The 13600-nt window shown below is 49.8% G+C and overlaps 1 protein-coding gene across 1 annotated transcript; it reads left to right on the top strand.

The window, feature by feature from the left end:
* Window positions 1-9730: 9730 nt before the first annotated feature.
* On the top strand, window positions 9731-13117 carry DLX3 (distal-less homeobox 3). Its single transcript, XM_006889306.1, has 3 exons — window positions 9731-10055; window positions 11097-11287; window positions 12770-13117. Exons 1-3 carry the CDS (start codon window positions 9731-9733, stop codon window positions 13115-13117), a joined length of 864 nt encoding a protein of 287 aa, XP_006889368.1.
* The last annotated feature ends 483 nt before the right edge of the window (window positions 13118-13600 follow it).

Consider the following 13600-nt stretch of genomic DNA (forward strand, 5'->3'; position numbering starts at 1 on the left):
CACATGGCTTTGGGATTGTCGCACAGCTTCTTGCCACTAGGCCACCAGAGCTCCCTGCTAGGGGTGTGTGTGTGTGTGTGTGTGTATCTCCTAAAGAAATAAAAACTGCAACATAAAGAGATATGTGCTCATTGTATGTTCATGAAGCATTATTTACAATAGTGAATAGAGGGGAAACAACCAGGTGTCTATCAATGGATAAAGAAACTATGGTACACATACACACAAGAAAATATGGCACAGTCACACAATGGAGTACTATGCAAAATGAAAAAATTCTTGAAACACTGCAAAACATGGATGAATCTAGAACAAACTTTACTGAGTAAAATAACTCAGTCACAAAAGGACAATATTTTCTAAGACTATTTTACTCTTCTAAAAAGCTAAGGAAAAGTTTATACAAATACAGAATCATCCTTGGAGGGATAGTTACCAGGAATGGAAAGGAAGGGAGAGGGGAATAAAGGTAATAAATAGATCACTTATGAACACATTACTGTGGAGTCAGAACCAACCCGTAGCTGGCCCTCCATGGGGTTTTCAGAGGCTGTAAATTGCATGAGAGGAGAGTGCTTATCCCTGTGTTTGAGTTGTAAGCAAGCTCCTTACCTACTAGACCACCAGACCTCCCTAGTAAATAGAGAAAAGACCCTGATTAAGATGTTGAAGGACAGGCAACGTACAATAAGGGGGTGATGAGCACAGTATCCCTAAAAAAGGAGTGACACAGAGAGGTATGTCATTATTGTAATTAGGTGCCTACCACTTGACAGCAACTCGCAGGGACACTGCAGTTACAACCCTACCCTACCCTGTGCCATCCTCATTATCCCTGGTAACACTCGAGCCCACTGTTACAGTCACTGTGTCAATCCACCCCCCTGAGGGACTTCCTCTCTTCTGATGATGCTTCACCTTTCCAACATAAGGTCTTTTTCCGAGGACTAGTCCCTCTTAACAACATGCCCCAGTTTGTGGGAGGAAGCTTTTCCAACCTTGCCTCCAAGGAGCATTTTCTCCAAGACACACTTGTTTGTTCTTTTGAAGTCCATGTCATATTCAGTACTCTTCTCCAGTGTCATAGCTCAAAGATACAGATTCTTCTTCTGTCATCCTTATTCACTGTCCAACTTTCAGATGCATAGGAAGTTATTGAAAAGGCTATTGTTTGAATTAGGTGCGCCTCTTTCTTTAAACTGACATTATTGCTCCTTATCACTTTGGAGAGATCTTTGCCAGCAGATTTTCCCAATGCAACTCGTCCTTTAATTTCCTGACTACTGGTACCCAGGGTATTGATTGTTGATCCAAGTAAGATGAAATTGTTGGCAACTTCAATCTTTTTTCCATCTATCATGATGCCCAGTGTTGAGGATTTTTGTTTTCTTGATGTTGAGATGTAATCCATATTGAAGGCTGTAGTCCTTGATCGTCTGTAGCAAGTGTTTCAAGTCTTCTTTACTTTCAGCAAGTAAGACTGTGTCACCTGCATAATGCAGGTTGCTAATGAATCTTCTCCAAGCCTGACACCACTTTCTTGTTAATAAAATCTAGCTTCTCGAATGATTTGCTCAGCATTCAGATTTAACAGGTATAGATAAATGATACAGCCCCGACACAGACCTTTTTAAATTTTGAAACATGCAGTATTCCCTTGCTTTTTAGATAAAGTTTACACAAATATTTTTTGGTTTAGGTATAGGTTTCACATGAGCACAATTAAGTGTTCTGCGATTCCCATTCTTCTCAATGTTGGCCATAATTTGTTATGATCTACACAGTGGAATGCCTTTGCATAGTCAATAAAACACAAACATTCTTCTGGTATTCTCTGCTTTCAGCCAAGAACCATCGGACATCAGCAAAAATATTCTGTGGGGCCATGGCTGAAATCCAGCCTGAACTTCTGGCAGTTCTCTGTCTATGTACTGTACTAACTGTTTTTTAATAATTTTCAACAAGATTTTAATTGCATATGATACTAATGATGTCATTCAATAATTTCTACATCCCATTGGATCACATCTCCAGTAAGTTGGCCAGGTAACTGTCTTCCAAATTTCCTAGCACAGATTGGGGAGCATGTCCGGGGCTACTTCTATTGTTGAAACATGTCAATTGGTTCCATATTCTATCAATTCTTAGGGTCTTATTTTTTGCCAATGTTTTCAGTGCAGCTTGAACTTTTCCTTTACTACCCTTTATTTGTCCTTGGTCATATGCTACTCCCTGAAACAGTTGCACGTCAGTCAGTTCTTTTTGTGCAGTAACTCTGTGTATTCCTTCCATCTTCTTTTGATGCTTCCTGGATCATTCAAGAATTTGCCCATGGTATTACAACTTGAGGCTTGAATTTGGGTTTTGTTCAGTCCTTTCAGCTTTAGAAATTCCGAGTGAGTTTCTTCATTTGGGTTTTCTAACTCCAAATCTTTGTATATTTCTTTATAATACTTTGTCTTCTCGAGCTGCTCTTTTAAATCTTCTGGTCATCTCTTTTACCTCAGCTTTTTCTCCCTTTGTTTTGGCTTCTCGATGCCCCAGCACATCTCTTCCAACTTCTGTTTTGGTCTTTTCTTTCTCCTTCTAGTGAGCATCCTGGTTGCACCTCCTCCAAAATGAGCATGTTTGTTCTTTTGGCTGTCTGTGGGATTCACTGCTGTGAATACTTTGGGCACATGGCCAGGATGGACCAGTCCTTGGAAAGGACCATGCTTGCAAAGGTCGAGGGACAGCACAGGAGAGGAAGACCCCAGATGAGATGGATTGACAGAATAACTGGGGTAATGAGAGCAGGTGTGTCAAAAACAGTGAAATTGGCTCAGGATAGAGAAGGGTTCAGAGCTATTGTGCATAGGGTCGACACACATAACAATAACGGGATATTCAAGGCTTATCACTATAGGACTCCTTATTTTGTGCAATTTTTTTCTTTAAAAAAAAAAGAAATAAAAAGCAGAAATGAACATATTTGAGTCCATGCAATTCATAGTGACCCTATTGGACAGAGCAGAACTGACCCTCTAAGATTTCCAAGGCCATAAATCTTTTTAAATTTGTTATTAATTTTAATGAAAATTTAGAGAGACTTAGGGTTTCCAATCATTCATTGTTGTACTTTTCTCCCTGCCTACCCTCTTCCCCTCCAATTCATTCTTCTCCTTGAAAAGAAAAAGAAAAACTCTTTCATTGTTATGCAATTCCTCCCCCCAGGTCCACTCCACTGTGCAGCCTTCACTCTGAACTTCTGTAATAACAAGAATACCCATTCATATGTCCCTTTTAAACAGTTCTCTCCCTCATCTGTTTCAATGCAATATAGATCATTCCTCCCCTCCTTTTCTATCTTTCCTCAACCCTGATGTCAGTCCTGTTTTAAAACAGTGGCCCTATGCAATATTTGTCCTTTTGTGACTGAGATATTTCACTCAGCATAATGTCCACCAGGGTCATCCATTTTGTATAATATTTCATGAGTTCCTTGTTTTTCAATGCTGCATAGTATTCCATTGTGTGAATATACCAGAGCTTCACTATCCATTCGTTTGTTGATGGCCACTTGGGTTGTTTCCAGCTCTTGGGTGTGCATATATCTGCTTGGCAGTTATGGTCTCTTTAGGGTAAACTCCCATTAGTGGAAGTGCTGGGCCAAGTGGTATTTCTGTTTGCAACTTTTTGAGAAAGTACCATACAGCCTTCCATAGTGGTTGCACCATTTTATACTTCCACTAACAGTGAATAAGGGCTCCAGTTTCTTCACAACCTCACCAGCATTTGTTGCTTGCTGTTCTGTTAAATTTTGCTGTTCTGACTGGGGTGAGATGATATCTCATAGTTGTTTTAAGGCCATAAATCTTTAAGGATGCTTGTTGTTGTTAGGTACCTTTGAGTTCTGTACTACTCATAGCGACCCTAACAATAAAATCTGAAACCCTGTCCTAGCCTGCCTTTGTAGTGAACTTTTGCTTCATGGGTGATGATCTTGATATCATCTTACAACTCATCTGGTTTTAGAAGGATTAATGAAAATCAGAATTACCAAGAGGAGGGGAGAAGTGTGGATATTGAAATGAATATTATAGAACAAAATGTGTATGAATCATTGATTTAAAAATCTATTTGATTTGTAAACTTTCACTCAAATCACAATAAAAGAATAATACAAAAGAAGAAAGATCTCTTTAAAAGCATAGATAAGATTTAGAGGATGGCAAGTCTAAGCCAATGGTGGTGAGACAAGAGGAGTGGAGACCACTTGAGTGGTGACACAGTGTGGGCAGCACAGTACATTGAATGGTACATTAGAAACTGATGAACAGGGGTGTAGATCCAGGCTATGAGCTGCTCTAGAATGTCTCCAGAGAAGTAAGTGAGAAACCAGAAGGGTGCTTCCTTGAGAGACAAGAAAAGAAGCCTGGAATTTAGAGCCATAGAACATCAGAGCCATCTAATAATCCACCTTTTGGTTTACAAATGAGAAACCAAAATACTCACTGGCTGAGGAAGAAAGGAGGAAGGAGGGAGTTGGCAGCCATGAGTTAAGGGGATGATGGAAGCTGACTGTGTAGTGACTCGATTCCAATTCATAACAATTCTATAGAGTAGACCTGCCCACAGGCTGTTGTACAGTTAAGTGTGAGACAATGTTACATCTTTGAAGCAAACTGCCACATCTTTATCTTGTGAAGGGGCTGGTCCAGTGAAACTTTTGGATAGAAGCTAGCTGATCTCTTAATCTTTGAGACACTAGGGCTCCTTATTTGCTGTTGTGCTGTTGAGCTATGATTCACAGCAATCCAGTGAACAACAGGTCAGGACCTTGCTCTGTCCTGTACAATGGAGCCTCACAAGCTCAAACCATTGTTACAGTTACCATGTCAATAACTCACCTCATTGAGGGTCTTCTATTCCTTGAACTCTACTTTTCTCACCATGATTTCTTTTCCAAAGGGCCTTTTGACTATCTGCCCAGAGTATATGAGTCAACGATTTACCATTGTTGCTGCTGAAGAGCAGCCTGGTTGCGTTCCCTCCAGGACAGACTTGCTTGCTCACCATGGCACAATCCCTGGATATGCAATGTTCTTCACTACAGGGCTCCTTCTCTGATGCTCATTGTTTTAAAAAATAAAGAAATAAAAATTAAAACCAAACCTGTTTGAGTCCAGTCAAATAGAATCCAATGGCCCTATTTAACGGAGCAGAACTAACCCCCTAAGGCTGTAAATGTTTAAGAAAGCTTCTTGTTTTTGTTATGTGCCATCAAGTCAACTATGACTCATAAGGACCCTGTGGATAACAGCTGTGAATCCTCCCCTCTCCTGAGCCAGTCTCACCATCTCCAACATACCTGACCCCATAGCTACAGTCGTGTCACTCCACCTCACCCCAAATCCTCCCCTCCTGGCTGACCTTCCACGCTTCCAAGCATGATGTCCTTCTCCAAGGCCTGGCCCCTCCTGAAAGCATGTCCCAAATAAGTTAGACAGAATTTAAAAATCCTTACCTTCAAGGAGCAACCTGGTTTCACCCTCTCCAAGACAGACTTGTTTTCTTGGCAGTCCATGGTATGTTCAGTACTCTTCTCCAGCATCACAATGCAAAGGAATTGATTCTTTCTCAGTCATCCAGATCTCTAATGCATAGAAAGCAATTGAGAAGACCATGTCTTGGATAAGGCACATCTTCATCACTGGACTGACATCTGCACTTTTGCACTCTGGAGAGGTCCTTGGACAGACTTCCCACATGCAACTCTTCTTTTAATTTCCTGCCTGCTGGAGCCAAGGGTAAATGTCGATTGTGGATCCGAGAAAGAGGAAATCATTAACATCTTCAATCTTTTCTCCATCTATCGTGATGTTGCTGTTGACCCAGTGGGGAGAATTTGAGTTTTCCTGGAGTTGAGATACAATCATCTTGAAGGCTGTATTACTTGATCTTCTGCCACAGTGTCTCAAGTCCTCCTCAGTTTCAGCAAGCGAAGTTCTATTATCTGCATAACGCAGGTTGTTTCTGAGTCTTAGCGTCAACAAAACCCAAACCAAACCCACTGTTACTGATTCGAATTAAAACTGACTCTACCAAAATAATGCACTATATTCCCTCTAAGTATGATGACCACCTGTAGGAAATAACCTATTAGCTCGGTGAAGGAGAATCCTGGCTGCTTTGCATTTACCGCTAGATGGCGCCAGCTCCCCAGGTAGTGGAGCGGGCACTGCCTGACTCGGTCGCGCTGGTCCCTGAACCTCCTCCTCTAAGGCCTCGCTGTTTATGATCCCAGTTGCTGTGGTCATGCTCGAGTGGCATGATACCTGGACTCCTGGCAATACTTTGCTTCAATATGTCCCTTTGCATGATGCCAGGTAGCCAAGGGGCTCTGACCTGAGCCTTCACCAGTGTTGCCTCCCACCCTTCAGTCCCCCTCCACTGGAGGCAGGAGGCTGACCAAGCTGAGAACTGCTCATCTCATTGGCTCAGACAAGGTACAGTGGGTACCACTGGTCCCAGTGCATCCTCGGGTGACCTTGCCACCCAGAGCAGGCAGGTACCCGCCCAGTGGCTGCTGGCGGCTCCTGTCCTGCTGGCCTGACAGGCCACTCATGCCCCATCTTCCACTTTGGAATGAAGCCAGTGCTGCCTTTATAATCATGGAACTAGACCCTCCTCTAAAAACGGAGGGACAGAGACTCTTTCTTATGTTTAGACCCAGGAATATTTTCCTAGCTGCATCTGCTCCTACTTTGGAGTGGGCAGCTTGAGGCCTGGGCCTGCTTCTTGCCCCCCCCCCCCTTTCCCTACCCCTGCCAAGTAGGCATCTGCCTCAGCCAGGGTCCATCAGGGCACTTCCCGGTGACTCAGTCCCTCTCTCCATTCTTGGGGAGGCTTGTTTATTCATTCAACAAACATTTATTGAGCAGTAAGGTTGTGTGTACCAGGACCCGTCCAAGGCACCTGGCAGACAGACAGCAATGAACTGGACAGACGCATTCCCTGGCGTCTTGAAGCAGGCCGTGTGGTGTGGATGAGACGGTAAACTTCCTATTACCAAATAATTGTTTAATTGCTCGCTCACGTTCCTAACGCTGCAGTTTCAGTACCTTTCGATGACGCGGAATCTCAGAGCAGAAGTGTGGAATATGGAAATGATCCTAATGCAACCCACCACCTCCACTACCGTCTCCTAATGTCAGGATTCCAGGCTCCCAACACAGTGCTCGAACGCTTGACTCAGGAGCCCTAGTGATGGTGGAGGTGAGAAGAGAGAGAGGAGGGAGGTTTCTCTCATCTCTTGCCCTGTATCTGTTGATGAATGAATTTATCTGCTTTTGGCAAGGGACTGCACTGACGCTGGTCTTTCTCTGTGGGGAGACGGGGCTCTTAAGCTGGCCTTCCTTGCCTCGCAGCTCCCATCCCGCCTCGCAGCTCCCATCCTGGGAGGGGGAGCAGGCCCGCCCAGTGCCCTTCCTGCCCCCTCTGCCTCGGGCTCTGTTGGCAGCAGAACAGAGGGCACTCAGAGCGGGTGGCAACTCGCCCCGCCACGGGCTCGGAGCGGCGGGGCGATAGGCGCTGGGGGGACGCGGAGATAGACAGACAGATAGCGCTCTCCTGGCCTGATCCCCGCCCCCACTTTTCCCACGCTGTGGTCGCTCAGACCCTGCGCCCCACAGACTCTATCTCTGCCCTGTTGCAGTTCCAGGGTCTCTGAATCCCAAGAAGTTCACCGCAGGGACGCAGGGGAGTCTACATTTGGAAAAAAAGTACAGAACTTTCTAAAAATTTCTCTCTGGTAGACGAGGTCCAAGAGACCCCTCTGCAGACTTGGCCAGACGCTGGGTTTGGGGAAGCTGCTGAGCAGCAGAAAGGCCGCCAGGGGGCGCGCGGGCATTGCGTTCCTTCCGCCTCGGCCCGGCCAGGCTGGGAAACAGGAGTGGGACAGGCCTGTAGGTATCCCTTACGGCAGAAAGGTCTGGGGCTAGAAACTGAGTTTTGGAGGCTCTCCTCCACCCCTAAAGATGGCCAGAGAGTGGAATTGGGGATGGAATGGAGAAAGGGGCTAGATGTTAAGAACCTCTAGGGCCTAATGGTGCCTGAGAGACGACAGGGAGCTAGGGGTGCCCAGAGCAGAAGGGAGCAGAGAAATTATACTACTATAACCCACCACCTACCTCCACTACCCTCTAAATGTCAGGATTCCAGACTCCCACGGGAGCCTCTTCTTCCTCGTTGAGGATCCCATGTTCTAGGCGTTGAGACAATGTGGGACGTTTCATATACATCTGCATGCAGCTCTCAAGTCACACAATAATTCAAACCTTTTTTCACGTCTTCCACTCACACTGTCTTACACACCTACCTGCAGAGCTACACACACATACACACATACACACACACACACACACACACACACACACACACACCTCGGCATATGGTGAGCTCACACACCTTGATGATGCCCACTCTGTACACCTGATCCCTAAAAATGCCCGTACTCGTTCAATATAGCCTCCAAAGCTATAAAACCTGTCCCATAAACCTACTGAAGCATACATGAAGCCAGCCTGTGGCCCCTCTCAGCTGTCTGGGACCCTCCTGCCCTGCTCACCCCAGCAAGCCTGGGCAAGGGGTGAGGCTGACACACATTCTTTTCAAAGAGAGTTCTGGTATCCCCACAGCCACTGTGTATCCCCATCCTGCCGATGAACCCCTAAACCCACACACCCAGCTGGAGACCCCCTTCAACACATTTTCTCAAGGCCAAATTTTCCGACTTTTGGGCCCTTAGCACTTCTACCTTTATTCATAAAATACTTTTCAAAGGAGATTTTATGCCTGGATTGGCATAAAGGCAATACTTCATACTATATAGCTAAACTTTTACTTCAAAGTTCTTCCTCCCCCACCTTTTCTACCTTTAAAAGAAATCATACTTTTTCCTGGTCCCCTAAGGGCCTTGCACGTTGGGTGATGTGTCTATGGGGGCTGGTGGATGAGGCAACTAAGGACCCTCCCCTCCCCACTCCGGACTAGCTTGTCTGCCTGTCATCTGCACATTCACATACCACCCCCCAGGACCACCTCCCTCCACAAACACCCAATGGGCAAATTCTCCTCCTTCCCCATGCCACCTGAGCCCACCCCCCAGTCCCAGCCAGGGAGCCAGACTGACAGGCCCCTGGGGCTTTACAGAGACATCATCCCCAACTCCTTTCTTCAGAGACTCCCCTTTATCTAGACTGGGGAAGAGCGACTGGAGGAGGGGCAGCAGCGAGGGGGGTGTGTGTGTGTGTGTGCGAGTGTATGTGTGTGTGTTTTGGGTAACAACAAAGAGTGGGAGAGAGAGGAGAGCGAGCGAGCACAAGAGCGTGTTTTGCCTCGAAGGCAAGACTTGCAGCCAATCAGCGCGCTGGAGCCTCCCTCGCCGACTCCTCTATTGAGTCTATAACCGGCTGGCCGGGCGGAGCTGGCAGCATTTGACTGTGGCTTGGGACGCGAGCAGAGGCGCACAGCGACCCGCCCGGACGGCCCGTGATGATCTGAGAGCCCCTCGGCTTCCCCCTCCCCCGAGACACGGCCAGGCCCTCCCCTCGGCGGCCTGCAGACGCCCACCTCCACCGGTCTCCCCCTCGGGACACCCACCTCTCTCCGTGGGGCTCCGTCGCCTCCCCTGCGCTCGCTCCCGGCTCAGCGCGGAGGCCAGCCCCCGCGAGACGAGGCGGCCGCCAGGATGAGTGGCTCCTTCGACCGCAAGCTCAGCAGCATCCTCACCGACCTCTCCAGCTCGCTCAGCTGCCATGCGGGCTCCAAAGACTCGCCCACCCTGCCCGAGTCCTCCGTAACCGACCTGGGGTACTACAGCGCGCCCCAGCACGACTACTACTCCGGCCAGCCCTACGGCCAGACGGTGAACCCCTACACCTATCACCACCAGTTCAATCTCAACGGGCTCGCGGGCACTGGCGCTTACTCGCCCAAGTCGGAATATACGTACGGGGCTTCCTACCGGCAGTACGGAGCTTACCGCGAGCAGCCCCTGCCCGCCCAGGACCCAGGTGAGGACGCTGGTGCGGAGGGTGGGAACATCGCAGGACGGTTTGCGCAGAGGGGAAGACAGGAAACTGCGGCCCACGTCTAGTGGCTGGGGGACTTGAGGCTAGGAAATTTACTACCTCCACTTACCGAAGGTGGGCTCGATGACCCCAGAGGGTCGCCTTCCAGCCCCGAGAACGCGCGTGCAGGACGAGGTGTGCGTGGGCATCTGGGGTCCCACATATAGAACAGGGCTGAGCGCACCGAGGTTGGAGGTCTTCAGGAAATCTTTTCATTGAGTTGATTTCAGGGACTGTTCGATCAGGGCTGCTCCCTCTGGTCTCACGGGGACTTGGAAAAGAGTGGGGACTGGAGGCTTTGGAGCCTGGGATGAAAAGAAGGAGGGGGCTGTGCGGGGGTCATGGAGAGAGGCCTGATGGGGCTCCCGAGAAGTGAGAAGCTGAACAAGAGAAAAGGAGAGAGAGAAAGAGAGAGACAGGGACTGAAACAGAGAAAGAATGGAAGGGAAACGGAGGAAGAAGAGGAAAGAGAGGGGGAGAAATAAGGAGAAAGTACACCAGCCTCCAACCTTTTTGTGAATTTGAGTTTATTCTAAACTAAAGGCATAAGAACTTCTTGGCCTTTTGGCTAAGATCAAGTGTAAACTGAAAGATAGGAGAAAAGATGGAGACAGGACAGTTGGCGTGGTGGGGGGAGGAGGGTCAGCCAGAGGCAGACGGAGAGGAAACGCGCGGCCGGAGGCGAACCAGAGGCGTCGTGGGCGAAGCGACTGCGGCCCGCGTCGGGCGGTTGCTGGCGCCGGGTACTGCGCTGGGGCCCAGGCGCCGAGCGGAGGAGCGCCGCGCGCGTCGTGGGCGGCCGCCGGCCCGGCGGTGCTGTTGCTGCGGCTTCTCCTGGGGCGCTGGTGGGCGATGGCACATCCAGAAAACCCCAGGAAGGGTTAGGGACCGGGGCTGGGGCGCCCTCAGGAGCCAGGAGGGCCGAAGGTCGGGTCGCAGGCCGGCAGAGGCTGACCTGCTCCCCACTTGATGCGTTGCCCACAGTATCAGTGAAGGAGGAGCCGGAAGCCGAGGTGCGCATGGTGAATGGGAAGCCCAAGAAAGTCCGAAAGCCCCGCACCATCTACTCTAGCTACCAGCTGGCCGCCCTGCAGAGACGCTTCCAGAAGGCCCAGTACCTGGCGCTGCCCGAGCGCGCTGAGCTGGCCGCGCAGTTGGGCCTCACGCAGACACAGGTGGGTGCTGGGCAGCCCAGGGTCCAGGGGTCCGGGTGGGGGTACACGGGACTCCAGGGCTCCCTAGCGACACCAAACCTGGTTGTTCTCCTGGTCCCTGCAGGAGTGTGGAGTGGGGCAAGGGTCTTATGTCTCAGCTTCTGGGGGACGTTTCTGTTGGCGTTGTGTACAGGTGTGCATATTTCCGAGCCTGAGCAACTGCATGTCTCCTTGTTTTACCTACAGAACCCGCAGCTCCCACAGCCACCTAGCAGTCCTTGATATAAGTCCCCATCATGTTCTCCCAGGCTAAGGGGAGGGGGGGTGTTATGCGCATATACACGTGTGTTTGCACACACACTCATGGGCTTGTGTACACTTGGGAATGTTCATATAGGGAGTGAACCCTTGAGGGTCAGTGTGTGCACTTGTGTTTCGGGTAGAAGGGCACGTGTGAACACGAGTGAGTGTCTACTGGAACATTTCTGTTTGTAGCAAAGTACCCAACTCCAGTGGTTCAGCCCCCAGATGTTCCATCTCTCCCTCTGCTCAGATAGACCCAAGAGGAAAGGTTCATGGCCAAGGGAGATGGAGACTTAGAGGTGGGACTCTCCCCATCCTCAGTCTGTCCCCAAGGTCCCTGGCAGCCTGTCACTGCTCAAAGGAGGAGTGGTGGATGCCTGGCTCCCTACAGGTGTTGACAGGCGCGCCTGGTTGCGGCTGCGTGGGGCCCAGGCTGCCCGGGGAATCTGGGTCACCCAGCGAGGAGCTGATTCATTGTTTGTACCAGTCATGGGGTGGGGAGCAGCAGGCGGAGGGGGAGATACCCCAAGGGATATTTGGAGAATCCTGGCTCACCTTCTTCTGGGTCCCAGGTCACCTCCATTCACTAACCTTATCCAGGAGGAGGGCTTCTCTGTGCCCCAAAACTTTACTGCGGGTGTTCATGTTTATGGGTGGGTGTTTGTTTGAGTGTGTCTGGGCCTATGTGTAGCTTTACAGTCTAGTGGCTGTGCACGTAGTTGTGAGAGGGTTTGTGCTTGTGCATGGAGATGTGTATGTGGGTGTGTGTTTATGTCTCTGTGCAGCTCTGCTTATGTGTATCTGGTGTGAACAAAACACACCAACTGCCTGTCCCAAACTGAGCTGCCTTTTAGTGAGTACTTACTATGGGCCAGGAGAGTCTAAGTTCTTGATGTGTGTTAAGTACTTTAGCTGTGCACTGACCTGTGAGGGAGGTCATAGGACTGTCATAATCTCTGCTTTGTGGGCAGAGCCAAGAGCCAAAGAGTAACTTGTCCATGGTTGTACATTTAATAAATGGCAGAGCAGAATTTGGATGGGGGAATGTGCCTCATCATAGCTCTATCCCAGATCAGAAAGAGATGCCGGCCCCAGAGTTAGGACCCTGGATCTGCCATCTGTTGAGGTGCCCTTCACTGCAGGGTTTCCCCCTCCACATTCTCAGACACTCACCAGCTACCTTGTTTTTCTCCGGCCCAGGTGAAAATCTGGTTCCAGAACCGCCGCTCCAAGTTCAAGAAGCTCTACAAGAATGGGGAGGTGCCCCTGGAGCACAGCCCCAACAACAGCGATTCCATGGCCTGTAACTCGCCACCATCACCTGCCCTCTGGGACACCTCCTCTCACTCTACTCCGGCCCCTGCTCGAAGCCAGCTGCCCCCGCCGCTCCCGTACAGCGCCTCCCCCAGCTACCTGGATGACCCCACCAACTCCTGGTACCATGCGCAGAACCTGAGCGGACCCCACTTACAGCAGCAGCCGCCTCAGCAGGCCACCCTGCACCATGCCTCCCCGGGGCCACCGCCCAACCCTGGGGCTGTGTACTGAACACCCCACCTGGCCTGAACTCCCCACGAAGGACCCCGGGACCAGGCAGAAGGTGCCTCCATCCTAGATGACACTCAGGAATCATCGAGGGGCCCAGGGAAAGGGTGCCTCCTTTCCCCATCCCTTGTCCCTTCCTCCAGGGATCCAAGTGCTACCAGATGACATTTACATGGACTGAGGATGTCCCCTGGACCACCTCCCCCCTGCCCAGATACTAAAGGGTCCCTCCAGTTGTTGGGGCACCCATTCCGGCTGGGACAGCTGTCCCGCTTCCACTCAAGGAGCCCAGAGTGGCTTTAAAGACGGCTCATCACTTTTCACATTTTGAAACTCAGTACCTGTGTCCGGACTGGAGAACTGGAGGACAGGCGGGGGAAGACTGTGGAGCATTCACATGTCACGAGTGGGCTGGGGCACCAGGCACCGTGGGATCCTCCCAGGCCATCTGTGACCGTCCCCTTCCCGAGAGCCCTCTGCCAAAAA

Source organism: Elephantulus edwardii, unplaced genomic scaffold, assembly GCF_000299155.1.
Source record: "Elephantulus edwardii isolate Elephantulus edwardi_28Jun2011 unplaced genomic scaffold, EleEdw1.0 scaffold00077, whole genome shotgun sequence".
Lineage (NCBI taxonomy): Eukaryota > Metazoa > Chordata > Mammalia > Macroscelidea > Macroscelididae > Elephantulus > Elephantulus edwardii.